At 55.4% G+C, this 26,884-nt stretch overlaps 1 protein-coding gene and 1 long non-coding RNA gene across 5 annotated transcripts; one reads left to right on the top strand and one right to left on the bottom strand.

Annotated features, from left to right (window-relative positions):
- Positions 1–369: 369 nt before the first annotated feature.
- On the bottom strand, positions 370–26,559 carry EML2 (EMAP like 2). 4 transcript variants are annotated; one of them, XM_042918619.1, is made up of 22 exons: positions 26,260–26,559; positions 23,468–23,686; positions 23,253–23,376; positions 22,956–23,060; positions 20,640–20,668; positions 20,089–20,218; positions 16,686–16,835; positions 16,068–16,137; positions 15,858–15,968; positions 14,554–14,649; positions 13,535–13,669; positions 12,464–12,563; positions 9,027–9,181; positions 8,748–8,873; positions 7,021–7,152; positions 3,828–3,895; positions 3,444–3,532; positions 3,107–3,204; positions 2,593–2,680; positions 1,890–1,985; positions 1,119–1,249; positions 370–787 (listed from the first exon to the last, which is right to left on the bottom strand). In XM_042918619.1, exons 1-22 carry the CDS (start codon positions 26,429–26,431, stop codon positions 662–664), a joined length of 2,550 nt encoding a protein of 849 aa, XP_042774553.1. In that variant the 5' UTR covers positions 26,432–26,559; the 3' UTR covers positions 370–661. The 4 variants fall into 4 exon arrangements, with proteins under 4 accessions (XP_042774553.1, XP_042774554.1, XP_042774555.1 ...); XM_042918620.1 differs by lacking the exons at positions 22,956–23,060; positions 23,253–23,376; positions 23,468–23,686; positions 26,260–26,559 and adding an exon at positions 21,178–21,246; XM_042918621.1 differs by lacking the exons at positions 22,956–23,060; positions 23,253–23,376; positions 23,468–23,686; positions 26,260–26,559 and adding an exon at positions 21,095–21,171.
- On the top strand, positions 15,757–19,683 carry LOC122208043. Its single transcript, XR_006197096.1, has 3 exons — positions 15,757–15,916; positions 16,328–16,523; positions 18,915–19,683. It is a non-coding gene; the product is annotated as an uncharacterized LOC122208043 (long non-coding RNA).
- Positions 26,560–26,884: the final 325 nt, after the last annotated feature.

Raw genomic sequence — 26,884 nt, 5'->3', positions numbered from 1 at the left:
AGCTGCTGGGTGCCTTGTGTTCGTGGGGTAGAGGATGCAGGTTCCAGAGAAAAATGCTGACTTGCAAAAGGTCGGGGAAGGTATGGCAGGAGTATCCTGATTGCCCTCAAATCTTTGGTTCAATGGCCTTAGAGCCCGGAGGCACATCTGCCCTTCCCTATTTGGCAATGTGGGCCAACTGAGCTCTCTTTTGGTCCAGGTTAGAGCCAGCTTGGTTTCTGTCAACCTCAAAGACCCATAAAGACCTAGGTAATGGTCCCCCATCACACTGTGATGGACACACACACGCCCTGCCCCATACACATGCTTCAAGACACTGAATCTGGGGACACACACACACACACACACACACACACCCTCGCACTCCACTTCAGTGCATGTGTCTTTATTTCTGGATGATATAAAAGAATAAACTTAAAAAAACACTCCAAACCAAACACCTTAATGGCTCCCCCAAAGCAATGTGACCCCTCTCCCCCCACCCCCCGATAAATAGAGACTTCTGTCAGTCTACCCTCCCACCCCCATAACCCCCTCTGCTATAGACATACTCTGGTTATATATTACTCTACTCGGCAATAGACATCTCCCGAAAATAGAATTCCTGCCCCGTCACCTGACCCTATCCTGGCCCCATGGGCCCAGGACTCTCGTCCCCAGTTCAGACCACCCGCCACTGCAGCACACTGGTGTCCTTGCCCCCTGTGGTCAGGGCCACGCTGTCATCGCACAAGAAGGCCACATTTGTCACGTGGCTGCTGTGTCCTCCATATTTGTGGCTGAGGGCCTGTTGACAGGGAAAGAAAGAAGTGAAAGAAGGCAATCTGTCTCGTTCCTGGCTGCATCCCCTGTGCCAGGCACATAGTAGGTGCTCAAGGAATATTGCTTGCACTAGTAAGGATCAAACAACCAAAGCTCCCGGAATCGCAGACACTCAGAGCAGAGCGTCGGCACTCTGGACTCTGAAATTTACCGACTTTTAGGTTAAGAATGACCCTTGGGCTCAAGCCACTGCCCTCCTCGTACAGATGGGAAAGCTGAGGCCTGGAGAGTGCCGCCTCAGTCTTGCCCGCAGTGTTGCTCCTCCCCACCCTGCCAGCCCCCCCCGGGGGACTCACTCGGGGCTGACAGCAGGGGTAACTAAACAGGTGCACTTTGCCAAAGTCATCGGCTGAAGCCAGCAACTTCCCGTCATGGGAGCGGGCCACGGCGTTGATGTCGGTACCGTCGGCTCCCTCAGACCAGATCCCTGTGGGCAAGATGAGGGGTGGGTGGTGGTGAGAGGTCAGCCTGGGCCAGGGACCCCTGAGGTGAGCAGGCCCCAGCCCCAGGCTCCCCGCCTTTCTCCCAGCCAGCCTGGCTTGTCTGCAGCCAGGGAGGAGAACTGGAATCATCTTTTGTAAATGTGTATCTGACCCTGGCCCCCCACCGCTCCAAACCCTTCTGTGGCTCCCTGGTGGCCTTGGAGAAAGCCTGGGCTTCCTAGCACGACCTCTGAACTCTGCCTGACCTGGTCTGCCACGCTGCTCCAGCCTTGTCCTCCCTAACGCTCCCCTTGAACTCCACAGCGATTTAGCCATGCTGCCTTCTTGGATTTCTCCAAATGCCAAGTTCTATGCCACCTCCAGCCTTTTTGTACAGGGTACGGTTTCCTATCCTAGGGACTGCTTTCCTTCTTCGCTGCTTCCTCATCCTCCAGGTCCAGCTTCGATATCCCCTCCTCCAGGAAGCCCTCCGTGACTCCCTCCCAGGCTGGGACCAGATGCCAGCCCAGTCTACGCCGGTCTCCCGCCCTGGGGATAACCAACAAGAGACTATGAAGACCACCAGCGAAGGATGTTGCTTGGAACCCCTGTTCTCAGTGGGACCTCCCCCATCCCAGAACTTACCAAACACCCCAAATCCCAGGACGCAAGTAGCAGTGGCCCATTCCACATTCCTCACAGCATCGACACTAGTGATCTGCTTACAGGTAGCCGGGTCCCCTGGGGCAGAAAACAGGGGGAGGGGTTCAGAGCAGAAAGAACTGGGTCGCCTGGGTGGCTCAGTCGGTTGAGCGTCTGACTCTTGATTTCAGCTCAGGTCATGATCTCTCGGTTTGTGAGTTCAAGCCACACGTCAGGCTCTGGGCTGACAGTGGGAGCCTGCTTGGGATTCTCTCTCTCTCTCCCCGCGCCCCTACTTCCAATAAACTTAAAAAAAAAAAAAAAAAGAAAAGAAAGAAAGAAAACAATTACTGACTTAACCCATCCATTTTATAGTCAACGGGCACTGAGGTCTGAGACAGGAGGCTAAGGTCCTAGGGTTTATTCCACCTCTCCAGACTTGGCTGAGGGGGCTAGATCCTGGGTGGTGACACCCCAAGCCTGAGCAGGGTCATCTGCTTAGAGACCTGTACCTCACCCATCAGACCAGGAAGGGGAGGAAATGGGAAGCCAGGAGGCCAAACAGAACAGCCCCTGAACACAGGAGCCAGAGGACGGAGACTTGAAAGCCCCTCCTCCCTTCCTAGAAGTCAGGGAAGTCTATGTAAATCGCACACGTAAATAGGGAGGCTGGAGGAGGGCCGCCTTCGGCTTTCAGAGAACTCACAGTACAGGATCTCGTAGTCCCCGGAGTTGGTGACGAAGCAGCTGCTGTCCTGGGCCCAATCCAGGTGGGTGATAAAACTGGAATGGCCCTGCGGAGGGGGAGGGAAGGGGTGGAGTTAGAGCTCAAGCGGGTAGGATTCGACCAGGAAAAGCGGAAGGCAAAATACACAGGTAGGGGGAGAACACAAGGGGGCTAAAGGAAGGATACACAGCCTTTGGAGCGTGGGGGCGGGGCCAGACTACCATGGGCGGGGCCAGACTGCGATGGGCGGGGCTAGACAGAAAGGGCTTAGAACACAGGGGGAGTTTAGAACGTGGGCAGAGCTAGACACAGAGGGGCTTATAACACGGGGGGTGGGGGGGTGGGGTAATGTGTGGGCGGGGCTAAGACTCCTGGTTGTGATCAGGGCAGTCAGTAGAGTGTTGAAGCTGTGCTCCCTTGAAGTAGAAAATTGGTTAATTCTGCGGCCCCTGGTAGGGGTGGCGGCGCGGGCTGGGGGCCACTGCCCACTCACCGAGCACTTGCCCAGGCGGCTGACCTTGCGGCCGCCCTGGTCCACCGTGTACACGTACACCAAGTTGTCGTGGGAGCCCACGGTCAGGTACGCCCCGTCTGGGGGAGGGGGAGGGGGGGGGCTATGAGGAGGCACCCAGGCTCTACCCCCTTCTCTCTCCGATTCAGCCCCCGCCCCCGCTATGCCAGACTCCTCAGCTGTCCCAAGCTCCATCCCCGCTACAGTCCTAGACCGGCCCCTAGGCCTTGCCACACAGGTTCCACTCCTTCCCCCTGCTAGTCACTGAGCCTCAGTTCCCAGGCCTGGCTGCTCCAAGATCCAGCACCGGGCCGCTTACCTGGAGAGAAGCTGACCACTGAGATCTGCTCATTGCCATCTGTGTGGATAGCCACCAGGTCGTGCGTCTCTGTGTCCAGCAGCAGCCATCTTTAGGGAGAAGGCACGATTGGGGAGGGGGTGTGAGCTGATCCGGTGCAGCAGGGGGTTGAAGGGGGCGGGGGATCGGGGTCGGGACTCTGAGGGGCCTGAGCTTGGGACCCCAGAAAAGATTTGGGAGAGAGGCTGACTCCAGACGAATACCGAGAAACAGTCTGGTGAGCAGGCTGTTAATTGCAGACTCTGTGGGCTCTGGGGACACAGGGGAAGGGAGGTTTTGTCAAGGGACAGTTCTGGGAGGGGAGGGAGCAGAGAAACCCTCTGCAAATGCCCAGCTCAGCTTTACCTGCCAGTCACTGTGCCCACGGCCAGGACAGAGCCACTGGGGTGGAAACCAGCAGAGCGGGCAGGGTCCTGAGGGGAGAGAGAGGAGGCAGGGCTGAGAACTGGGGTCTCCGGCCTATCTGGCTATTCCCCTACCGCAGCCACAGACACCCCAAAACCATCCTCCATTTTTTGTTTTTAAACTGTGTTCTTCTGGGTTTTTTTTTTTTTTTTAATATTAAAATTTTTCTTTTAAAACACATTTATTCATTTTTGAAAGACAGAATGTGAGTGGTGGAGAGGCAGATGCAGAATCTGAAGCAGGGTCCAGGCTCAGAGCTGTCAGCGCAGAGCCCGACGTGGGGCTCGAACTCACGGACCGTGAGATCGTGACCTGAGCTGAGGTCAGACACTTAACCAACTGAGCCACCCAGGCGCCCCTTTTTAAAATATTTTTAAGTGTTTTTTTGTTTGTTTTTGTTTTTGAGAGACAGAGAGAGCGAGCAGGGGAGGAACACAGAGAGAGAGAGAGAGAGAGAGAGAACCCTAAGCAGGTTCTGCAGGGTCAGCGCAGAGCCCGGTGTGGGGCTCGAACTCACGAAACTGTGAGATTGTGACCTGAGCCGAAATCAAGAGTCGGTTGCTTAACCAACTGAGCCACTCAGACGCCCCCCAAACCATCCTCCTTTCCTGTGTCAGCTCAAACACAAAACAGTCCTGCTCTCACTGTGGACTCTAGATCCATTTATACTCCCGGTCTAAATTCTCACAGCTTTATTCATCTGTGACTTAGGTAATTTTCTAGAAGTGAGATTTTTTGGGACAAAGGATAGCCATATTTTGAAGGCTTTGGAATGATAATGCCAATTTGCTTTCCATAAGATTCTATCAACTCATCACCAGGCACGTCCAAGTGTCCGTTTCCCCACATCTTTATTAAACACCTGGCAAGGGGTATCACCACTTCTCGATCGTTGGGGACGTTTGGTTGGTGCGCAGGCAATAGAGCGTCTTGGAATCAGACTCGGGTTCAAACCGGCTCTGACACTTCCTAGTTATGTGACACCAAATAACCTTCCCTGTCTGAGCCTCGGCTGCCTCATCTGGCCAGTGGAGAACATCAACGTGTGCTCCCCGGGATTCTTCTAAAAACAAGACGTAAAGTCCTTAGAACAGCAAGCTGGTTAGTAAAATGGCTTACAGGCAGCACTCGACAACAGTTGGTTTGGATTAAAATCGCACCGTGATGATTTTTACCTTATCAAGCCTGTTTCCAAGTGGGGATCTGTCATCCCCACTGCCTTGTGGAGGTTGCGAGAAGGTGAAAGGACGAAGGGGGTAAAATGCTACGCCAGTTTCTCTGGGCGCCGTCAACAGACTGCCGGAATCAGAAAAATCTACGGGAGCGCGTTAGAAACTGCAGATTTCCGGTCCCAAACGCAGACCTCCTGAATCAGATTCTCTGTGGGTGGGGTTAAGAGTTCTGTGTCTCCTAGTCGGTTTGACGTCATAATGAGGATTATTATACGTGGCCCTAACAATTTCCAGAACATACCATCCCTGACTCAAAGTTCAAAGGCCATCAAGTGTCCCAGAATCAGAGGTAACCCTAGATTCCTTGAGCGAAGTCTCAAAGCGTGGTGTGGGGGATACGATGGAGTGACATTCTAGTGTCCCATACTGCACAGGTAGGGGAGCTTAAAAACTACACTGCCCAGGGGCGCCTGAGTGGCTCAGTCGTTTGGGCGGTCGACTTCGGCTCGGGTCATGATCTCGCGGTCAGTGAGTTCGAGCCCCGCGTCGGGCTCTGTGCTGACAGCTCAGAGCCTGGAGCCTGTTTTGGATTCTGTGTCTCCCTCTCTCTGACCCTCCCCCGTTCATGCTCTGTCTCTCTCTCTCTCAAAAATAAATAAACGTTAAAAAATATATATATATTAAAAAAACTACACTGCCCAGAATCCCTTGCAGCTAGGGTCCCACTGGGATTTGGGTCTAACAATCCGTTGTGCTGACAGAAAGCAGAGGGCCTGCTCTTCTATTTCCGCTCATCATGGGGGCTGGGCAAGCAATGGCATTGGCTATGATCGTGAGCCGTCGCTGGCCTTAAGAGGAAAGGGCACACGGGCGCCTGGGTGGCTCAGTCGGTTGAGCATCTGAGTGTTGATTTCAGCTCAGGTCACGATCTCACAATTCGTGGGTTCGAGGGATTCTTTTTCTCTCCCTCTCCCTCTGCCCCTCCCTCCCCCCCCCCCCCCCCCCCCCCCCCGCCCATCTCAAAAGAAATAAATAAACTTAAAAAAAAAAAAAAAAAGGCAAGTACATGGAGTATCGAGTATACAATGCAAATGTAGCCAGCACTGGGTTGCTCTAGAGCAAGACCGTCTAACAGAAGCTTCTGCGATGCTGGAGACATTCATTATCTGTACTTCCCAACATGGTGGCCACTAGATACATGTTTGAAACGTAGCCAGTGCAACCGGGGAATTGAATTTTTTTTTTTTTTTTAAATTTTTTTTTTTTTTTTAACATTTATTTATTTTTGAGACAGAGAGAGACAGAGCATGAGCAGGGGAGGGGCACAGAGAGAGGGAGACACAGAATCTGAAACAGGCTCCAGGCTCTGAGCGGTCAGCACAGAGCCCGATGCGGGGCTAGAACTCACAGACCGCGAGATCATGACCTGAGCCGAAGTCAGACGCTTAACCGACCGAGCCACCCAGGCGCCCCTGAATTTTTTTTTTTTAAGTTCGTTTATTTAGTTTGAGAGAGAGAGAGAGAGGATGAGCAGGGGAGGGGCAGAGAGAGAGGGAGAGAGAGAATCCTGAGCAGGCTCTATGCGGAGCCCGACTCGGCTCAAACCCTCGAACCCCATGAGATCGACACCAAGAGTCGGATGCTCAAACGACTAAGCCACCCAGGCGCCCCTGAATGCTTCATTCTATTTACATTTTAAAGTTAACTGAAGTGTGACGACCCACCCTATTGACCAATGCGGCTCTAGAGACAGCCCTTGCAGGGACCACAGCTTCCTGCAGCTGTGACAATGGCATTGTCCTGACCCCACCCAAACCACGCTCCCCTGGAGGCAGGAGCAGCGGCTCCCCTGGCAGATTGGTTTGGTGCCCTGAACCCTGACATACGGAGACAGGCGCTTCTGTCAGAACAGGGTGCCGAGTCCCCGTCCCCCCCCCCCCCCCCCCCCCCAGTCCCCTTACCTCGATGATCCTACTCCACAGGGGCCGGCGGGACTCTGCACTCCACAGATGCACCAGCTTATCCTGCCCGCACGTCACAAACTGTGCCCGGCTGGGGTGCGTGGCCAGACCCCACAGTTCTTCCACGTGACCCTGGCGGGAAGGGGAGACGGCAGCATGGAGCCCGCCAATCCGGGCCCTTCCCCCACCGAGCCTGGTCCCAGAAAGAAGTGCCAGGCCGGTCCCGGCGACACACTGGGGCCACAGGTGACCCGGGGAAGGCCCTTTCTCCAGTACGTCTGAAGGAGGCCGTGACTTGAGCGGACCCTCGCCCCGGTGTGTGGCTCGGGGTGAATGCTCCCCTTCTCTCCAGGCCTCTGCTGTCCAGTTTGCACAACGCAGGGCAGGAGACATGCTGGGTGGGAGCTGGAGCCTTGACCGGCTTGAATCGGGTGGTGTCCAGAAGGCTGTGGGATCCCATGGAGGGCACTCAGCCTGGTGAATCTGACCTCAGCTCTCTCTTACGGACTGGACAGGTGCCCTCTCCCCGGATCCTCAGTTTAATCTTCTGTAAAATGGGGACATCGTTGCGCTCACTTGAATCATGGATGGAAGGTGTTGAGGCTAGTACAAAGCGCTCGCAAAATGCAAGTGGCTGTTATTATTATCATTATTAATAACGTGTGCTAATAATACGCTATTAAATAACAACGAACACTGATAATATAATTGTTGACGTTAGTATAACGATGCATGGTAATAAAGCTCTAATATATATTGACCTATTCATAATATAATCAACGATGTGTAATGTTGATGCTATTTTGGGGGGGTCTCTTAAGTTCCCTTCTGGGGAATCCCTCTGATCCTGGTTTTCCTTCATGTTCCAGGGAGACCAGAGCCAGAGGGAGATCTAAATGCAGCAGCATGGACCTCAGCTAGCCTGGAAAAGGGGAAATGCCCGGAAGGAACGGAGGTATCCAGAGCCACTAGATCCAGGGGTAACTTTGGCCAAGACTTCTGTGACAGGCACCATCTAAATGCCGTCTATGAACCGACTCATGGGATCCTTACAAACCCCCACGAAGATGGGTTCTGCTGCTGCACCGTTTCATAGAGGCACAGAGACTGTCATTCACTTGCCTCACATCACACAGCTAACCAGCGACAGGGCTGCGATCTTGATCCCAGGCAGTCCCGCTCCAGAATTCCTGTTCCTGACCATCCTACTATACAGCCCCTCGGCGGGGCGGTGGGGGGGGTGGGGGGGTGGGGGTGGCGCTGGAGTGTTAACTGGGTGTAGATAGGGTTTTGGCACGCCAGGACGAAGGGGCGAACATGTGAGCTGCCAGACGAAAAACAGGCCAACCCCAAAGGGCCTTCCCAGATCTCAGGAGGTGTGTGGCCCAAGGTGCATGTGGCCCAGGTGACAACCTGCCAGGACACTTACCAACAGAAATGGACACCACCCCTGATCAGAAGAAGGACAGGGGGTGGCCCGGCTGCGGCGGGGTCCTGGGGACCCTCTGCCGTGCCAGCGGGTAACTCGTTGGCTGCTGGACCAGGGGGGGTTCTGGGGCAGGGGTCCTGGGACAGGGGTGGGTTTACGGGGTGGGAGCAGGTAAAGGGAAGGTGAGTGGAGTTTGTCAGGCCAAGGGATGGGGTGGGGAGGTGAGGAGAAATGGAAGGAAGTGGGAAGAGAAGAGGAGAGAAATGGGGAGGAGGGCAGGTGCAGGAGAATCGCTCACCTGGACGAGCAATGAGAAGCCTGTGTGGACAGAGCCCTGCAGGATGCAGTTGCGGGTGGTCCCCACGTACAGCGTGTCTCCCCGACCCTCAGCCACAGTGCGCACCGGACCGAAGTCCTCTGGTACCTGAGGGTGAGGTTGGGGGCATATGAGTGTAGGGCACAGGCAGAGAAGGGGTGAGGGAAAACAAGCTGGGGAGAGGAGGCTCCATTAGGAGTCGGGGTGGGGGCGGTGGGAGGAGGTCCCCTCGCCTTCACACGAAGCTGTCCCCTTCCTCACCTCTACCTCCTGCAGCTTGCTGTAGTCGGAACCCCAAAGGACCACCCGTCGATCACGGCCCCCTCCGGACACCAGCGTCCCGTCCCGCAGGGCGCAGAGCCCAAACACACCGCCATCGTGGGCACCCAGCACCGCCTGTGTGATGCGGTTCCCACCTGTGGGGGCAAAGGGGTGCCCAGGGAGCAGGGATCAGCATGAGGGAGCTGTCCCTGTACTGACCCCTGAAACGCCTCCAACTGTCAATCCTACATTCAACCACTCACTTACCTTTCTATCCACCCTTCCACCCACCTGCCCACTGGCCATCTATTCAAATATCTTATCATCCATCCATTAAACCATCTGAACTAACATCTACCCAGTCACTTTTTTTTTTTTTTTTTAAATTTTTTTAACGTTTATTTATTTTTGAGACAGAGAGAGACAGAGCATGAACGGGGGAGGGGCAGAGAGAGAGGGAGACACAGAACTGGAAGCAGGCTCCAGGCTCTGAGCCATCAGCCCAGAGCCTGACGCGGGGCTCGAACTCACGGTCCGTGAGATCGTGACCTGAGCTGAAGTCGGACGCTCAACCGACTGAGCCACCCAGGCGCCCCTACCCAGTCACTTTTGATCCATCCACCCACTCACCCATTCATTCATCCACTCATCTACCTACTGGTCTGTTCGTCCATCTATCTACCTATCTACTCACCCACCCACTCACCCCCTCATCCATCCATCCACCCATCCAGTCCAGTCCATCCATCCACCCACTTACCCACCCATCCAATCGATCCATCCATCCATCCCCCTATCTGATCATGTACCCACCCATCAATCTACCCAACCATCCATTGATCCATCCATCCTTCCATCCATTCATCCATCTATCCATCCATCCACCCACCCATCCATTTACCCACCCATGTACCCACTCACCCATCCATTATCCATCCATCCATCCATCCCTCCATCCATCCATCCCTCCATCCACCTATCTGATCATGTACCCACCCATCAATCTACCCAACCATCCATTGATCCATCCATCCATCCACCCATCCTTCCATCCAAACATCCATTCATCTATCTATCCATCTATCCATCCATCTATCCATCCATCCATCCACCCACCCACTTACCTACCCATCCAATCGATCCATCCATCCATCATCCATCCATCCATCCATCATCCATCCATCCATCCACTTGCCCACCCACCCATCCAATCCATCCATCCATCCATCCATCCATCCATCCATCCATCCATCCACCCACTTACCCACCCATCTAATCGATCCATCTATCCATCATCCATCCATCTATCCACTTGCCCACCCACCCATCCAATCCATCCATCCATCCATCCATCCATCCATCCATCCACCCACTTACCCACCCATCTAATCGATCCATCTATCCATCATCCATCCATCTATCCACTTGCCCACCCACCCATCCAATCCACCCATCCATCCATCCACCTATCTATGTACTGATCCACCCACCCATTCATCCACCTCTCATCCATCTGTTCACCTCTTTCACTCAACTACTCATTCACCAGTCAATTCATCCTCCTACCCAAACATCCACCCATTTTCCAATCCATCTACCCACTCACCCTGTCAATCTAATCATCCATTCATTCATCCGTTAACCCATCCAATCAACAACTGTGTAACCAGCATTTATTCTGGGCCCAGCTTCATAGCGGATGATACTGGGAACACAGTGGTGACCAAGACAACCTCAGATCTTGCCGTCACAGGGTTCACAGTCTATTTTCAGAAACAGACCTATTACCAGTCAATGACAACCCAAGGTGGTTGGAGCTAGGATAGGGAAAGCCAGGAGCCTGGGGGATCCCATAGAAGATACCCAGCCTGGTAGGTCAGGGAGGGTTTCCTGGAGGAGGAGACAGCTGAACAAGGATCTGAAGGATGAATAGAAGTCAGCTAGGCCAACAGAGGGTGGGAAAGGGCTGCATGCAGAGGGAACAATGTGTGTAAAGGGAAGAGAGCAAGAGCATGCGCTATTTAGAGAACTATAGAAAATCTGGTTTGACTTCATGTAACATGCAAGGGGCAAGGGAAGGCAGGGCCAGACCACACAAGGTCTTAGAGGCCTCAGTGAGGAACCTGGGCCTTGTCCTGAGGGAACCAGGGAACAATGGTAGAGCTTGGCAAGGGGAGAAAAGGGTCAGATTTACACTGGGTTCTGGAATTTGAGGAGGCAAGATAAATAAAGGCCAAGGACCAGGAAGGAGGCTGGGGCAGGGACTCAAAGGAACAGTCCTCAACTCAGATGTGGTGCCACACGTCCACTTATCATTCTGTCCACTTGTCTTTCCAACCACCCCACCACAGCCCTACGGGATGGACCCAGTGATGGGTCTGGGGATATAGAAACGAATCAGACCCAGTCTCTGCCCTCAGAGAGCTCACAATCTGCTGGAAAAGACTGTCAGTTATTCAGAGCTTATTCTCAGCTGTGTAATTTCAAGGGAAGCTCTGAGCCAGCCAGGTGCCCCATGAGCCTGGGGCTTCTCATCTATGAAATGGGAATAATATTCAGTGCACCCTTGATTTAGGAGCATAATGTACGTGAAAGCAAACGTACCCAGGCCAAAACAACTCACTGATTTGTGCATGCCATCCATCTGCTGGGACAACCCATTCTTTGCTTGATTCATCATTCACCCAAAGGCTAGAGCAAGCTTGTATTCACCCCATTAGCGTTTGCTGGGACAATACATTAATCCATTGGTTGGGACAACCATTTATTCATTTCTTCATCCATCCATTTGGCTAGAACAATCAACTCTTCTACTCATTCAGCAATCAGTCTACTTCCTGGAACCATCCATTCTTCGTAATATATTAATCCATTGGCTGCGGTAACCATTCATTCGTTCATTCACTCATTCATTCAGTCGTTGCTTTATGGATCCACTTGCTGGGAAAAGACCTCTTCGTTTATTTTTTTTAAGACTTCTTCATTTATTAACCCCAGCATCCATCATGGGGACAACCATTCATTCATTCAGTTGTTCACTCACCCAATCATTCACCATTAAGGAGGCCAGTACATTCACTCATTCTTCCACTCACTAAGCAGGACAGCCCCTTCATTCATTCACTGCCTTATTCATTGATTGCTCTGGGACAAACCACCTCTCCATCCACCCACCCATCCACCCACAAGTGGGTTAACCATTCAATTCGCTTATAATTCAAACTTGATCCCCACCACAGGATTTGCAGAGGACAAGGGTGGGGAATAAGTCAAGATTTCATGGAGATGGGGAGCCTTGAGGGGGATATAGGAATTAGACAAGTAAGGATTTAGCCTGTTGTATCATACATTCCATACAAGCTCGGTCAGAGCAAGGCTTGGCCAAAGGGGGTTCGGGAGGGCTGGCTTGGGTACCAAACAGGTGGAGTGAAACTGACCTTTGCCCCAGACATAGAGGTTCCCCCCCGAGTCCCCGGTGACCACATCGCCACCCTCCAAAAAGGTCACACACAGCACGTACTTCGGTTTCTCGTGTTTCTAAGGTGGGGGAGAAAGGGAAGGTGTCAGAAGGTTGCTGAAGCAGAGAGCCTCCCAGAGCCCACCCACCATCCAGGACCGTGGTCAGGGGATCCCCGCCATGATGTCGGGTATGAGGCCCATTGTGGGGCACCCCCGTCTCCAACCGGCCTCCGTGCACTGCTCATGTAGCCTAGAGCTTCTGACCACATTGTCTCCCTTGCTTACCCCTGGAAGCACTTCCTGCCTCCTCTCTTGACTTTTCTTCTCTGTCCTTTCTCTGCCCCTGGGTCCCCCCTCTCTCTGTCCCTGGCTCTCCCCTGTCTCTGTCCCTGGATTCCCCCTCTCTCCATCCCCGGGTCTCCCCTGTCTCTGTCCCCGGGTCCCCCCTCTCTGTCCCTGGGTCTCCCCCTTTCTGTCGCCACTCTCCCCCGCTCTCCCCCTGCACCGTCTCTCCTCCCCTTTCCTTGCCCATCCTCTATCTCTATGTCGCTCTCTCTGCCTCTCCCCACCCTCCCCTCAGTATCTGTCTCATCTTCACCTATGCCTGGTGTCCTCCGGGCCTCCCTTTTTGGGGTGGAAGCTCCAGTTCTCACCCATGGAAGGCGAGCCCTGGCAGAGGGGCCCCTGCACCTTCTCTCCCAGGCCCTCTGCTTCCCGCTCAGTGTCTGTTTGCCTCGGTGCGCGTCTCTTTCAGCCAGTTGGCCTCTGACCCCCGTGTTTTTCCACATTATGGCCAAGCAGAGCACTGCCTATTGAGTATTTACTATCTGCTAGGAGCTACTACGGTCTTCATCCCGCTGAATCCTCACAACTTTAGACAGTTAAGGAGGATGATCCTCATGGTATGGGATAAGGAAACTGAGGCCCCAGCAGAAATTCGGCATCCTCATAATCTGGGACCCTCTGGGACCCTCTGTTTTGTTGTCTTCCCGGGTGTCCCTGCCTGTCTCCTTCAGGGCCAGCCTGTCCCCGCACCCCGGGGCACTCACCTCAAAAAGGCCCTGCCGTTTGCTCAGGCTGCCCCCCTCCAGACTCCAGAAGTAGATGTGGGATTTTCCGCAGGTGATGAGCACGGTGGGGTCTGTGGGGTGGAAGGTGGCCACCAGCACGGCCTCGTTGGAGCACTTTGGAGAGTGGGGGAGATTCAGAATGACGACCTCAAAGCCACTAGGGCCACCCCATGTAGGACCGCCCTATACAGCTGCATGAGTTGTGCACTGCACAACCTACTCGCCTGTGTCTTTACTATACAGGCAAGCTAAAATACTGAAGGCAGGGCCGGCCAGCAAAGCATTACTGCCACCTTTATCAACATGACAGCAGATCTTGGAGAGCCTCAACTCTGCATCAAGTGCTGTGCTGAGTACTTTATCCATTAACTGCTGTACTCCTCAAAGCACTCCGTGAGGTACGGCTCATTAGCGCTCCCCATTACAGGTGAAGTGAGGCGCAAAGAGGGGAAGTCACTTGCCTTAGGCCACACAGCCAGGTAAGAGTCAAGTCCAGAATTAATTCACATAGGTCTGACTCCAGAGCCCAGCCTCTCAACTACTAAGTCTCTGTCCACAAACTGTGGGCCCCAATCCGGAACCTAGGTCTCCAAAATAGGCACATGACCTTGGGCAACAGGCTCTCCCCTCTACCATGCCTCAGATTATTCCCTACAAGTCAAGCCGCCACCCAGAGATGCAAGTCAATGTCCTGGATGTCGCAAGGCTACAGTCAGTAGCTGCCTTGCACCGACCTTTTTGTTGCGCCTGGTCTAGCCACCCCACATCCCAGCATCAAAGCCAAGGCCCTACTAGGAAGATGCTACCATTATCCCCACTTTACGGACGAGCAACCGAGGCTCAGAGAGGGCAAGCCGCTTGCCTGAAGTCGCACAGCCACCAAATGGCAAAGCTTGGCCTTGAATGTGAGTCTGTCTGATTCCAGACTCCTAACCACAGAGATCTAGCCAGTCCCACACAGGCACCCCAAGGAGGCGGGGTGAGAACGGTCACCCCACCTTGCCATCCACCACCTTGGCCTCCTTGGCCCAGTCCCACACGGAGAGCATGCGATCGTTCGATTCGTCCACTGCACAGAGCAGGTTGCCTCCATTCTAGAAGGAGGAGAGAGGAGGGGGAGTGGAGAAGGGGGGTCAGGATCCACCCCTTCAACACTCTGCCCACACAGGAACTTCCCACTCAGGTCTGTTTTAAGATTTTCAAAGCTCCTGGCCCACAGTAGATGAAACACATGCAAATACACTCCCCGTCCGGCAGCCATGTACACATCTTAAAGGGCATCTAGAACTTTCCTTTTGAAATGACTCCTCCCTAAGAAATTCATCTCATTTACCCTCAGTTACTGTTTCTCTGCAGGAGTCCTGAAACCATCTAATCTGCATTTTTATATGAAGATGACTTTATGCACACAAAATGAAATGACTTTTATGCACACAAAATGAAACCACCGAATTACTAAAATGTTGGGTGTTCACACCTTTGGTGAAACAGGTTAATTTTGATTTTGCAGGGTTCCCTCCTCCCCGTACACACACACACACACACACACACACACACACACACACACAGTGTCACCAAAGTAGCTTTTCTCCACCACTCCCCACAATGCCCTCAAAGATCTCCTTAGGCCTCAGAAAACCTGTGAGGCTCTAGTCCCGTGCTTCTTGGTTTTTATTCCTCAATCCATTGCTGATCAATACTTTGGTAAAATACATTTTGATAAAAATGTGAAATATGATTAAAAAAAAAAAAAAGCCCACCCATCACAGACTAGGATGTTGCAGGAAATATGAAATTGCTCTGCAAATTCCTGAAGGCTTACTATCCATTTCTGGGCTTATCTCGCCCAGAACTGCCATCACCCATCCTGCCGACACCCATCTAGGCTGGACCAGGGAACCACAAGGCCTTACAAGGACCTTTCGCAAAGGAAAGTGGGTGCCATTAATAATGTAACCAGCATGACCAGTCACCGAGGAGTTTGTCTGGGAGCAATCAGGACACGTGGGTCCCCTTCATAAGGGCTAAGGGAGCAGCCCTGTAAGGTCACCAAGGGTTGGCCTGCAGGGCGGGCAATTCTGCAGGGGGCGTGGCCTATACCTGTGACGTCACAATTAAGGCATGCCCCCTCCCCCATCCCAAAGAGGCGCACACGCGGGCGTGTGTGTGTGTGTGTGTGTGTGTGTGTGTGTGTGCGCGCGCGCGCGCGCTCCTGACTTTGGACGAGGGACTCCTGACTTTGGAGGAGGGACTCCTGACTTTGGAGGAGGGGACAGGCGAAGGGTCCCCGCACAGGACTTACAGATTTGGAAAAGCCCACACAGCACACAGCTCTGTCAAACACCCCCAGGCCCAGCACGTGTAAGGTGGAGAGGGAGACTGAGTCCCAAATGCGCACGTGGGGGGGTAGTGGCTGCAAGGAAGAAAGAGGCCTGTTACCTGGGGGGCCTGGCTGTCTGCCCCCACCATCACCCCACCCCAGTCTCCGGTCCCTCCTCCTCCAATCTGTTACCTTCCCCTCCTTAGAGGTGCCTGCCACCTGTCCAGTGGCAATGGTGACCATATCAGGGTGGACAGCCAGGCTGAGAAAGAAGACAGATGGACAGGGCTCAGTGGGAGGGATGGGGCTCAAAGGGGGGCCCAGGACTCCTCCTCCCTTAACAGGCTGAAGTCACAATGCCTGGCTATTCATCCCACAGGTTGGTTGAGTGAGTTATTTAGCCAATAAACATCGATTTAGTCCTTCTGTAACAATAAGGGGCTACTCTCCAGGTACCCAGCCTCGGAAGCAAGACTCCGTCCTGGGGTCTCTTAACTCAAATGCCCATACAGCTCAGGACTGTACCCAAGTGGTGGCCAGGGGGGCACAGCCATCAAAAGGGGCTGTCGCTGCCTGGCTCCCACCCTGTTAGGATCATCGGGGGGCGCCAGCTAGGAGTTTCGGAAAAGAAGTGAAAAATCCAGGCATGTAAGTGAATTCACCGACCTTTAAAATACTGATGATCAGTCCACATTTTTTTCCTGAATTCAGCCGGTAGGCCAAGCAAAGGCCTGGCCACAGCCACCTCCCCGCCCCCCCCCCCGGCCTCCCCCCCCTCCGCCTCCAAGAGTGGCCCCTCCCAGGCCTCACCATTTGATGTCATCATTGTGGCCCAGGTAGTGGCGCTGCCTATGCTCCTCCACACTGTACAGCACGGCCACGGAGGCCACAAAGTACACTATCTCCCCCGTGGGCAGCAGGTAAAGGTTGGCCCGGCAGTCTCGGCCTCGGTAGCCATAGCTGGAGATGCCCGGGGGCCGGTTAAGGAGCCTGTTTTGCATCGTATGTGCCAACTCAACACCTGCAGTGAGGTTTTCCTGATTCCACTCAGACCCCGTCGGGGGGGGGGGGGGGAGAGGGGCGGTTGATGGTACCCCCCTCCCGTAATCCCGTAATATATCCAACAAAATATTAACCCCCGTGGGGCACCCAGGTGGCTCAGTCGGTTATGCATCCGACTTTGGCTCAGGTCATGATCTCCCGGTCTGTGAGTTCAAGCCCTGCATCGGGCTCAGAGCCTGGAGCCTGCTTTGGATTCTGTGTCCCCCACCTCTCTCTGCCCCTCCCCCGCTGGTGCTCCGTCTCGCTCTCTCAAAAACGAATGTTAAAAAAAAAAGTTTTTTAAATATTAACCCCAAGAACCTGTGACTATAACCTTCCTTGGAAAAGGGAGTCTTTGCAGCTGTAATTAAGGATCGCAACATGAGATTATGCTGGATTATCTGGGTGGGGCCCAAACCCAATGTCGAGTACCCTTATAAGAGACAGAGAGGAAAAGACACCGAACGTCACCAGGGGTGTAGGTAGGACCCACATGAAAATCAGAGGTTGATTGGAGTGATGCGGTGTGGCTATAAGCCAAAGAACCCCAAGGACAGCCAGCAGCCATCCAACGCTAGGAGACATAGATCAAATTCTCTGCCAGTGCCTCTGGAGGGAGGGCGGAGGGCGGTGGGCCTGCTGGAACCTTGACTTTGGGCTGGGAGAGAAAATCGTTCTGTTTTAAGCCACAGAGTTTGTGGCGATTTGTTACAGCAGTCACAGAACGCTAATACAACCCCCCCTTCCCTCCAGAAGGGTCCTGTTAACACTAAGTTAGCTCATATCTGCTCAGAACCTCCCCATGAGTTCCGTCTCAGAGCAAAAGTCAAAATCCTTATGAAAGCCCGGGCACGAGGTCTAGCCTGACCTGGGCCGGATTCCTCAGTCCTCAGTCAGGCTCCACTCCCACTGGCCTCTTGCTCTCTGTCCTCACCTCAGGGCCTTTGCACCTGCTGTTCCCTCCACCTGAGTACTCCTCCCCCTCAACTCTCCATGGCTCCCTTGCCTCCTTCAGGTCCCTGCTCAACTGTCAGCATCTCAGAGAGGCCTTCCCTGCCCATTCTATTTAAAACTGCAAACTCATGCACTCTCACTGCCACCACCCCCCCCCCCCCCCCGCTCATATTTCTGTCATACACTCATCAGAATCCCACACGGTTTAACTTGGTATAACACGGCTTAACTGTCTCCCCAACTAGAGTATCTGCTCCAGGAGGGCAGGGATCTTTGTCCATTTTGTTCACTGCTCTATCCCTGGAGTCCAGGGCCTGGGACTGAACAGACATAGGAATTCAGTATCTGATGAAGGAATGGCTGACCCTCCCCTGTTCAGAACTTTCTGTGGCTCCTCCCACTGGCCTGCCTGGCCCCTTCCTGGCCCCAGTAGGGCTTCTGCCCTCCTGTGCTCTCTGATCTTGGAGTTCCTCAAAATGCCAAGATCTTTAGTCCAGGCCTTGGCACTAGCCTTTCCCTCTGCCTAGTACATTCTACCTGGTCACCTCCTCAGAGCTGCCCTCATGCTCACCTCCTCCACCGGCCTCATGTCACTTAATAATTACCTGGTTAATTTGTTAACTGTCGCTATTTCCCAATGAGGCTGTGTGCTCCCAGGTGGCCAAGACTGGGCTGTTTCGTTCACTCCTATACCTCCTCCTCTGGGAAGCCCTCCGTGACCCCCAGGGCTGGGGCAGTTGCCCTTCTGGGTTCCCCCATCCCAGCCCTGCTCACTGTGGGTTATCACTATCAAAGAGTCTGTCCCCACACTCGACTAGGGGCCCTAGGAAGGCAGGCTGTCATGACGACCCCTGGGTGCCCAGCTCGTGGCCCCAGATGTTCAGAAAATATCTGAATGAATGCTGCCATATGGGTCTCGACCCCACAGAAATGGTCCCGCCCTGCAGTCATTTCGGAGATGGGGCATCCGAGGCCCACACTGAGTTTTGCAGTCTCAGCTGACCCCGCCTGGCACAACAGCTTAGTGTGCTTTGATTCTCATAGATGTTTCCGGCTCTCTCGAGAAGACTCTGGGCTCCAACATCCCTGCCTCCACTAGAGCGGAAATCAAGGCTGAAAGAAGAGGACGGGGCCTGGGTCCCTAGGCTGCTGATCTGGAAAAAGCGTGGGCCACGGAGGCAAGAGTTCTCGCCCCAGAACTGGTCTGACTCCCTAGGACAAGGCTCAGTCCTTTCCTTTGGACTCAGCTTTGTCATCCAGACAGTGAAGGCAGTAATTCCCGAGCTGCAGGCGTCAGAGGGCTCTAGGAGGCCACGGGTTGTACAAATACACTCTCAATGCTACAAAAGAGAAGGATTGTTATCATTCACCGTATTTACACATGAAACAATTTAGAATGGCGCCTGGCGTCTAAGTCCTCAATAATGAGCAGTTATTCTTTGATCAGTTCCTGTTTGTGGGGCACACGTCATGAGCTCAGCACCTTTATACCTCCTTTCCCGGCTCTATGAATCTGAAATCCTGAAACCCATTCTTCAGAGGACGCGGCTGAGGCACAGAGAGGCGAGGTGATTTGTCCAGGATCACAAAGCCCAGCTGGGCTGGGGTTTCAATCCAGGTCTGCCAGGCTCCAAACACGGGGCCCTTAACCATTTCCAACTCCTTCTGTTTCTCAGATACACCTAGGTCACTCCGGCCACAGAGCCCTCAAACCTGCCATGCCCTCCGTCTGGAACATTCTCCTTCTAGCTCTTCCTATGCTGGCTGTTCAACTCACAGCTCAAATGCCCCCTCCTCAGAGAAACACAGTGACTCTTCCCACATGACTTTAGGTTCCTGTGTTCCCAGCATTTATTACTTGGCTGGAATCACCGTGTTTATTTAATCACTGGCTTCTGTTATCGTCTCTCTCTTCTCCTTTAGAAGGTGAGCCCCAAGTGACCAGGGCGGGACTGTAGAGGAGAATCTGACATATGGAAGGCCCTCAGCAAACATCTGCTACTTCAGTGCATCGTAAAAAGGTCATTTCAACTAACCTGCTTTCCTCGGCACCGCCCTGACCCCAGGGTCATCCTGACCCCTGAGGCCGCAGGGGCCTGCAAGTGTGATTCACTGTAAAGACCCTCTCTCCCGCAGAAGTCCCCTACCAGAAGGGTGTTTGTCTCTTCCAGACTGGGGGATGAGGGGCAGGGAGGAAGGGATTACAGCAAAAGGATACACCCAGTCCAGCTTGAGCCGGCTGGAAGGCAGCTCAGAGCGCGCGTCGAGGCTGTAGGTGGGCGCCAGCTCGGTGGGAATCAGCATTGGCACAGGGCGCCCCCTCAGGAACATTTTCACGGAGCCCTCCTCTGCCAGGACACCCCCAGAGGTCAGGCGCCGCCACCAGCCCGCACCCCAATTCCCTCTCCCCTTCAGGCTTCACTCAACAACAAAAACAAAAATGCATGGAGGGGCACCAGGGTGGCTCAGTCCGTTAAGCGTCGGACTTCTGCTCAGGTCATGATCTCCTGGTTCACGAGTTCGAACCCAGAGGCAGGTGCTGTGCTGACAGCTCAGAGCCTGTTGCCTGCTTCAGATTCTATGTCTCCTTCTCTCTCTGCCTATCCCCTGTTTGTGCTCTCTCTCTCTCTCTCTCTCTCAAAAATAAAGATATAAAAAAAAATTTTTAACGCATGGGGAAACTGAGGCCAGAGAGGCAAAGGCTCAAACAGCCACGTCTCCTGACCTCCAGCAATCCCCAACCAAGCTCCTCCCCCTCTCCCCACTCACCCATGCTGAAGATAACTTCTTTGGTTTTGCTGTCAGGAAAGGGGAAGAAAAAGCGCCCTAATTAGCAGACGGGTCTGAAAAGCGGAGAAACCACTCCCCTACCCCACCGCTGCCCGGAGGTCTCTGATGAATAATGGGGGCCGAGTAAGAAGCGGAGCGCTGCCTCTCTGCAGGCCGTGTGCTTTGCTCGGTTGATCTTGCAGAGCCTAAGACACAGGCCCAGAGAGGCAGTGATCGCCAAAGATCACACAGCACGAAGTGGCAGGGACGCGATCCTGGAAGACGGGAGTCACCAGGGACCCCTCCCTCCTAATCAGCACCGCTCTCCCGGAGCTCCCCACCCCCAGTCCCACGGTGCCCCAAACTTCAAGCAGCAAGGGAAGCCGAGAAGGTTTAAGGGAAGGGGCGTGTCTCCACCTTCCCTTCGCCGGCGGAAAGGGGTGATAGTCGCGGACCTGGGTCCCTGGCGAGGGTGGGGGGAGCCCCGGATCCAGGCCCCGGGAGTGCAGGGAGGAGGGGGGCTGCAAGAGGGTCTCACCCAGCTCCAAAGCTACTCATGGCGGCGGCTGGCGGAGCTTCGGGACCGGGGGTGGAGCCGGGACGGGCTCCGCCGCTTCCGGCCCTGGGAGGCGCCCGCGCCGCCGCGCCCTGCCCCGCCCTCCGCGGCCGACCCCGGGAGCCGGCCGGTCATTCTGGGTCTCAGATCCCGGGCTGTGGGGTCCTGATACCAGGCTCTTTTGGGGGTGGGGGGTGGGGGTGGGGGAGAGTGTTGTTTGAGAACAGGACTAGGGGGCGTGTCTGCCTGAGTTCAAACCCCAGCCCTGCCACTTGCTAAGCAGTGTGGACAAATTGCCCCACCTCTGCCTCGGTTTCCTCCTTTTAAAAATGGGGGTAATGGGGCGCCTGGGTGGCGCAGTCGGTTAAGCGTCCGACTTCAGCCAGGTCACGATCTTGCAGTCCGTGAGTTCGAGCCCCGCGTCAGGCTCTGGGCTGATGGCTCGGAGCCTGGAGCCTGTTTCCGATTCTGTGTCTCCCTCTCTCTCTGCCCCTCCCCCGTTCATGCTCTGTCTCTCTCTGTCCCAAAATAAATAAAAAACGTTGAAAAAAAAAAATTAAAAATGGGGGTAAAAAGAGTACCCACCTCGCGGGGTGATTGCGAGGATTATATTGGTTAATTCATGTCAAGTGCCTGGAGTAGTGCCTAGTACATAGCGTCATGGACGTGTTTGCTATTATTTGAGTGGGGTTGAAATGTGTGGTTTTTGACCCAGTTCCTGCCTTAGTTTAGCCCCCAAGTCCACTGCATCTAGACTCCATCCTTAGGTTTTTACTCTGCCCTGGGCTTCAGGGTGGTCCAGCCTCCAGAGAATTGACCACGCCCCACATTCTGACCACACCCACCTCCCCTTCCGATCCGTCCCCAGAGTTGACACCTCTCCTGATAATTGACTGCCCCTCCCGGCCCTCTCCGCGCCTCGGGTCCCGCCAGGCATTCTGACTACTACCACTTTACAGAAATCCAGTCCCTGAGTTGAGTCTGTTCAAGGCCTCCAGGTTGGCCCCGCCTCCTGGTATTTGACCACGCCCCCTGTCGCCCCTCCCCTCTGGCCTTGTCGCAGGCTATGCTCCACCAACTAGCCTCTGACAAGCCACCAGCCGGTATCGAGCCCAGTGACCCCCACCCCAGGTTCTGATTCTGAGTTGAGTCTGTTCAAGGCCTCCAGGTTGGCCCCGCCTCCTGGTATTTGACCACGCCCCCCGTCGCCCCGCCCCGTCTCTGACAAACCACCAGCCGGTATCGAGCCCAGTGACCCCCACCCCAGGTTCTGATTCTACCCAGGCTAACACTCTGGTCATGCCCTCCAATTCCAATCATGCCCCCGCCCCCCAATTCCCCTATTCCCTGCAGAAATTCCCTTGAAGCTTCTGCCCCGGCCCCACCCCTGAGACCCAACAGGGACTCTTTTACTTAATGGCCACGCCCACAAGCCTGGCTCCTCCCTCAATTTCCACTCTGGCTCCACCCAAAAGACCCTAACCATTCGCTTCCCCGAAGTTCTAGTCCAGCCCCTTAAGGCTTGGCCACACCCCCCAAGGCCGGCAGAGCCCTTGCGGGCCTTCCTCTTCGCCCGCGCTCTCTTAAGACTGGTCCCTCCCAGCCTCGGCGCTGTCCCCGCATTCTGAACTACATGGCCTCGCTCTACGGTACCACCTCGTGGCCTGGGGCATCACCCGAAGTTCCGCATCCCCCCTTCCAAACCAAACTGGTGTCCTGGCCTCACCCTCTGTGACAGGACCCCCACCCCAGACACCTACCCTTCCTTTTTGGCGCTGCAGTTGCTGCTAGAAGATGTGGTGCGGCTGCGGGGGTCCTCGCGGCGCACCGAAGCCAGGCGCTCTGGTGACAAGCAGCGGCGGGCGCTACGAAGAGAGAGCGCATTGTTAGGGCGGAGCCTGTGAGGTTAGCAGGCCAGTGTAAGAGGAGGGCGAGAACCTCCTGGCACTTGCCATTGCCGGAGTTCGGGCCCCCGAGCCCATCCCTCGCCGTATAAACAGCCTCTGTCTCCCATACGGTCTTGGAGGAGGCTAGAGATCCAGGCTTCCGTGCCTTACCTGCGCCCAGAGGTCGCCTCCTTCTTGGGGGAGGATGGGGAGGTGGCATAGCCGCCCACGCGCCTCGGGGGTCCCGCGCCATTGAGGGGGGTCCTGGTGGGAAGGCCTTTCAAGAGCTGACACACTGGAGGATGGGGTTCCGGGACAGAAGTAGTGAGTGCGAGGTCCGGGTCCCGACGTCTCCCCATCTCATCCCTCCAGTCTAGCAAAGATACCTGAGGCCGTGGTGCCTAAGCGTGGAGGCGCCCGGCCCTTGGGGGTGCCCCTCGCGCGCAGCGCAGCGCCCTGCTCTTCGCACGCCCTCAGGCGACGCAGCGCGTCAGCCAGCGCCGCCTTTAGGACCGCCAGCTCGTCTTCCTGCAGCTGCAGCCGCTGCTCCAGCGCCGACACGCGGTCGTCCACCTCCATGCCGCTCGTGCCCGACAGATTGTCATCTGGAAGGAAGGGTTAGCGCTGGCTGCGGAGACCACTCCGGAGCTCCAGGGCCGGAGGGGTCCGCCCCCCACCCCCACCCCTCTCCCCCCTTCCCGAGTTAAGGCGAGGCCAGCCACTCCCCCTTCCTCTCCCTCGACCTGCGGCCGGGACGCTCAGAGATGGGCCAGGAAGAGGGTTACGAGGGGGAAGGAAATCCCCAACGCTCTCAGTCCTTTGCCCCCACACTCCTCTGCCCGCCCTGGAGATGTGACCTTAGGGAAGTCCCTTACTCTCTTATTTTCTAAGATGCTCCGAGTCAGGAGCCTCTCAGCTCTGGTTTTAAGAGTCTATGACTAAGATGCTAAATATCTATGAGTGATATCAGTATTTGTTTTAAACGACACCAACTAATTCCTGGTGACACCAACGTTCTAGAATTGATCCCCGATACTCTCTGACGAATATCAATATTTTATCCCTGGGACTAAAGTTCCCTTTCTGTTTCTTAAGACTTCCCCAGCTAAAAGGTGATGCCTGGTCCCTCCCCTTCCCCTTCTCTCCTCGCCGTGGGGTTCGACCCCAGAGAGCCAGTTGCAAGGACAGAGTTTCTGCGGCCCCTGGCGGTAGACTTGGGGGTTGCAGGCAGCGCATCTCAGACCCGGGAGACCCACTGGGAGATGCGGGCGGGGATCCGGCTGCCAAACTCTAGCCGGACCCTCTCTCCTGTTCCTCTTTTTTTTTTTTTTTTATTTCGCTTCTGTACCCCACGCCCCAGAGTAGGCTCTCCCTCTCCTCTCCAGCCCATGGTACGGCCAAATAACTCCTCCATCACCCCCCAAACCCACACCTAGCCCATTTCCCCCAAGTGGGAAGAGCGGATGACTGAGGCATCCCTTTCCCCTCTCCCTCCCAGACCACTCATACCCAGACTCATTGCTGGCCACAACTGAGGAAGACCTGGCTCCCAGCCGGGTGGAAGTGAAGGTAGTATCATTAACAGGGACGGGGCGTGGAGGTCGCACCTGCCATCCCGAGTCGGAAGGCCGCCCCGCCCGCCCGCCCGCCGGGCTCCGCAGTGCAGCCGTCGGTCCCTCCCCTCCCTCCCCCCACCCTAGCGGCCCAATCGCCAGCCCGGCCTCGCCCGCCCTGCCCCCCACCCAGCGCCACTATGGTCCGGTGCCCGGACCTGCAGAGGAAGGTGGGGGCCTCCCGAAGTCGGAGGAAGGGAGCTGTCAGGACTGAGAACTCGTAAGAAGAGGGAATCTCGGGGTCCTGCTGGTATCCCGTTTTCCACCGGAGGAAACTAAGAACGGAGGTTGGGGAGGCGCGCGGAGACTCGCTAAAGGTCACACGGTCATTAAATGAGGGGCGGGAGGGCCCAATCACCTAGTTGTGCCAGGCCCCCTCCTACCCACCTTTACAGATTCGACCCACCCCCACCTCCCCCAAAGAGAGAGAGAGACAAATTGTAACGTTATAGTGAGCTTGCGTGTGACAGGCAAAACACTTAGCAAAACACTGGCTCATGGTAGATGCTCACTAAAGCCAGAATACAATGAACCATTATTATGGTACCTACTGTTCCAGGCAACTCCAGTAATGGTGGGATTCCACCCGTTTTAGGAGGAGGGGAGGAGAAAGGGGATTGAGGCCCAGAGAGATGAAGTTACTTGTTCATGACACACAGCCTTCCGGCAGCAGAACAGCCAGGCTGAGGCATCCTGCCTCTTAGAGGGGCAGAGGAGGACAAAACAAACATTCCGGTCCTCTGCCAACTCCAGTGTGACTGGGGGGGAGTGAGCCCACAAACTGGAAGATAGTCTCCTCTGGGGGGGGGGGGGGCTGAGAGAAATGGATAGCATTCACCTAGGTCCTTCAGCCCCCACCCAGAACGACCAGCTGCATCTTGAGGCCTCGCCCCGTCCCTCCACCCCAAACTCAAGTCCTCTACTCCTTCCTGAGCACTCCCCCAGCCCTTTTGCCCGGAGACCAGCTCTGGTTTCCCACTCGTCCGCTTCTCCCCTCCCCTCTGCTCTGCCTCCTGCTCCCCCTCATCTGGGCCTGACACAGTGGCCTTTCTGGAAGGAGGAAGGGGTGTCTAGGAAGGAGGGGTGAGTCCCAGTGAGTGGGAGTGGTGGGGGCTGAGGATTTGCAGGTAGAGTGGAGGCTGAATCCTCTGGTTACCCTGCCTGGTCCCACACACTGCCCACAAGCCAACACCAAATCCCACCTCCCCCTAATCTGTCAGTCCCTCTGCCAGAGAGAAGGGGGAGGGTCCCAGAGGATTGAGAGGGGATAGGGTAGAGTTCCAGACCTTCAGGCCTACCCCCTTCGACCCCAGGCTCCTGAAGGTTCTGCCCCCTTCTCTCCATCCAGCCACCTCGGGAGAAGGGGAGGGTCGAAGCGGGTGGGGGACTGGGATCAGGGTTTTGGGGATCAGGAACCTTGCTCTGGGGTCAGGGTCCACCTGGGGGGAGAGAGGAAGATCTTCAGCAAGGGGCGAGGATGGGGACTTGGAAGGAGGAGGTTGGGGCAGGAGGAAATGGGTCCAGCCCTGGGCGGAGCCAGGGTCGGAACTGAGGAGGGGTCTCACCGTTGCAGTATTGAAGCAGCGAGGACGTGTCGTAGAGGCCGCAGAAGGCCGGGCCGCGCTCCGCCATCGCCCCGCCACAGCCACCGCCGGCCCCCCCGGCCCCAGCCTGGGCCCGGTCCCCCCCTCCAGGCCCTGCCTCCCGTTGCCATAGCAACGCCCTTCGTTCCAGCATCCCCGGCTCGGCCCGCCCGGCATCAGGCGGCCGGCGCCGGGCCTGGCACCGGGGTCATCCCCCAGGATGCCAAGAAAGGGGGGTCGGGACACCCCCTGCCAGGCCCCCCCCTTGGACACAATCCTTGGACCGGGATTGGTTGAGCCTATATCCCCCTAGGTACCGTCTGGTCCCGCCTACAGTCTGCGCGCATTCTCTCTAGACCCCCTCCTCGCCAGTTCAGGACCAATGAGAGGCTGTCGCGCAGGCCCCTCAGCCAATAGGGATGCAGAAGGATTGGAAGGGGCAGGGCTTTCGCTGCTTTTCAGCCTAAAGCTCAGCCCCGGGCTGTGAGAGGAAGATAGGGTGGAGGAAGACACTCCCATAACCCCAAAACCTTCTCCTTAATCTTTCGCTGAATTTCCCAAAAGCCCCCTCGCAAGACCAGGGCCTGACCCTAGAGCCTCAAATATG

Source organism: Panthera leo, chromosome E2 (assembly GCF_018350215.1).
Source record: "Panthera leo isolate Ple1 chromosome E2, P.leo_Ple1_pat1.1, whole genome shotgun sequence".
NCBI lineage: Eukaryota > Metazoa > Chordata > Mammalia > Carnivora > Felidae > Panthera > Panthera leo.
This window is presented reverse-complemented; position numbering and strand designations above follow the sequence as displayed.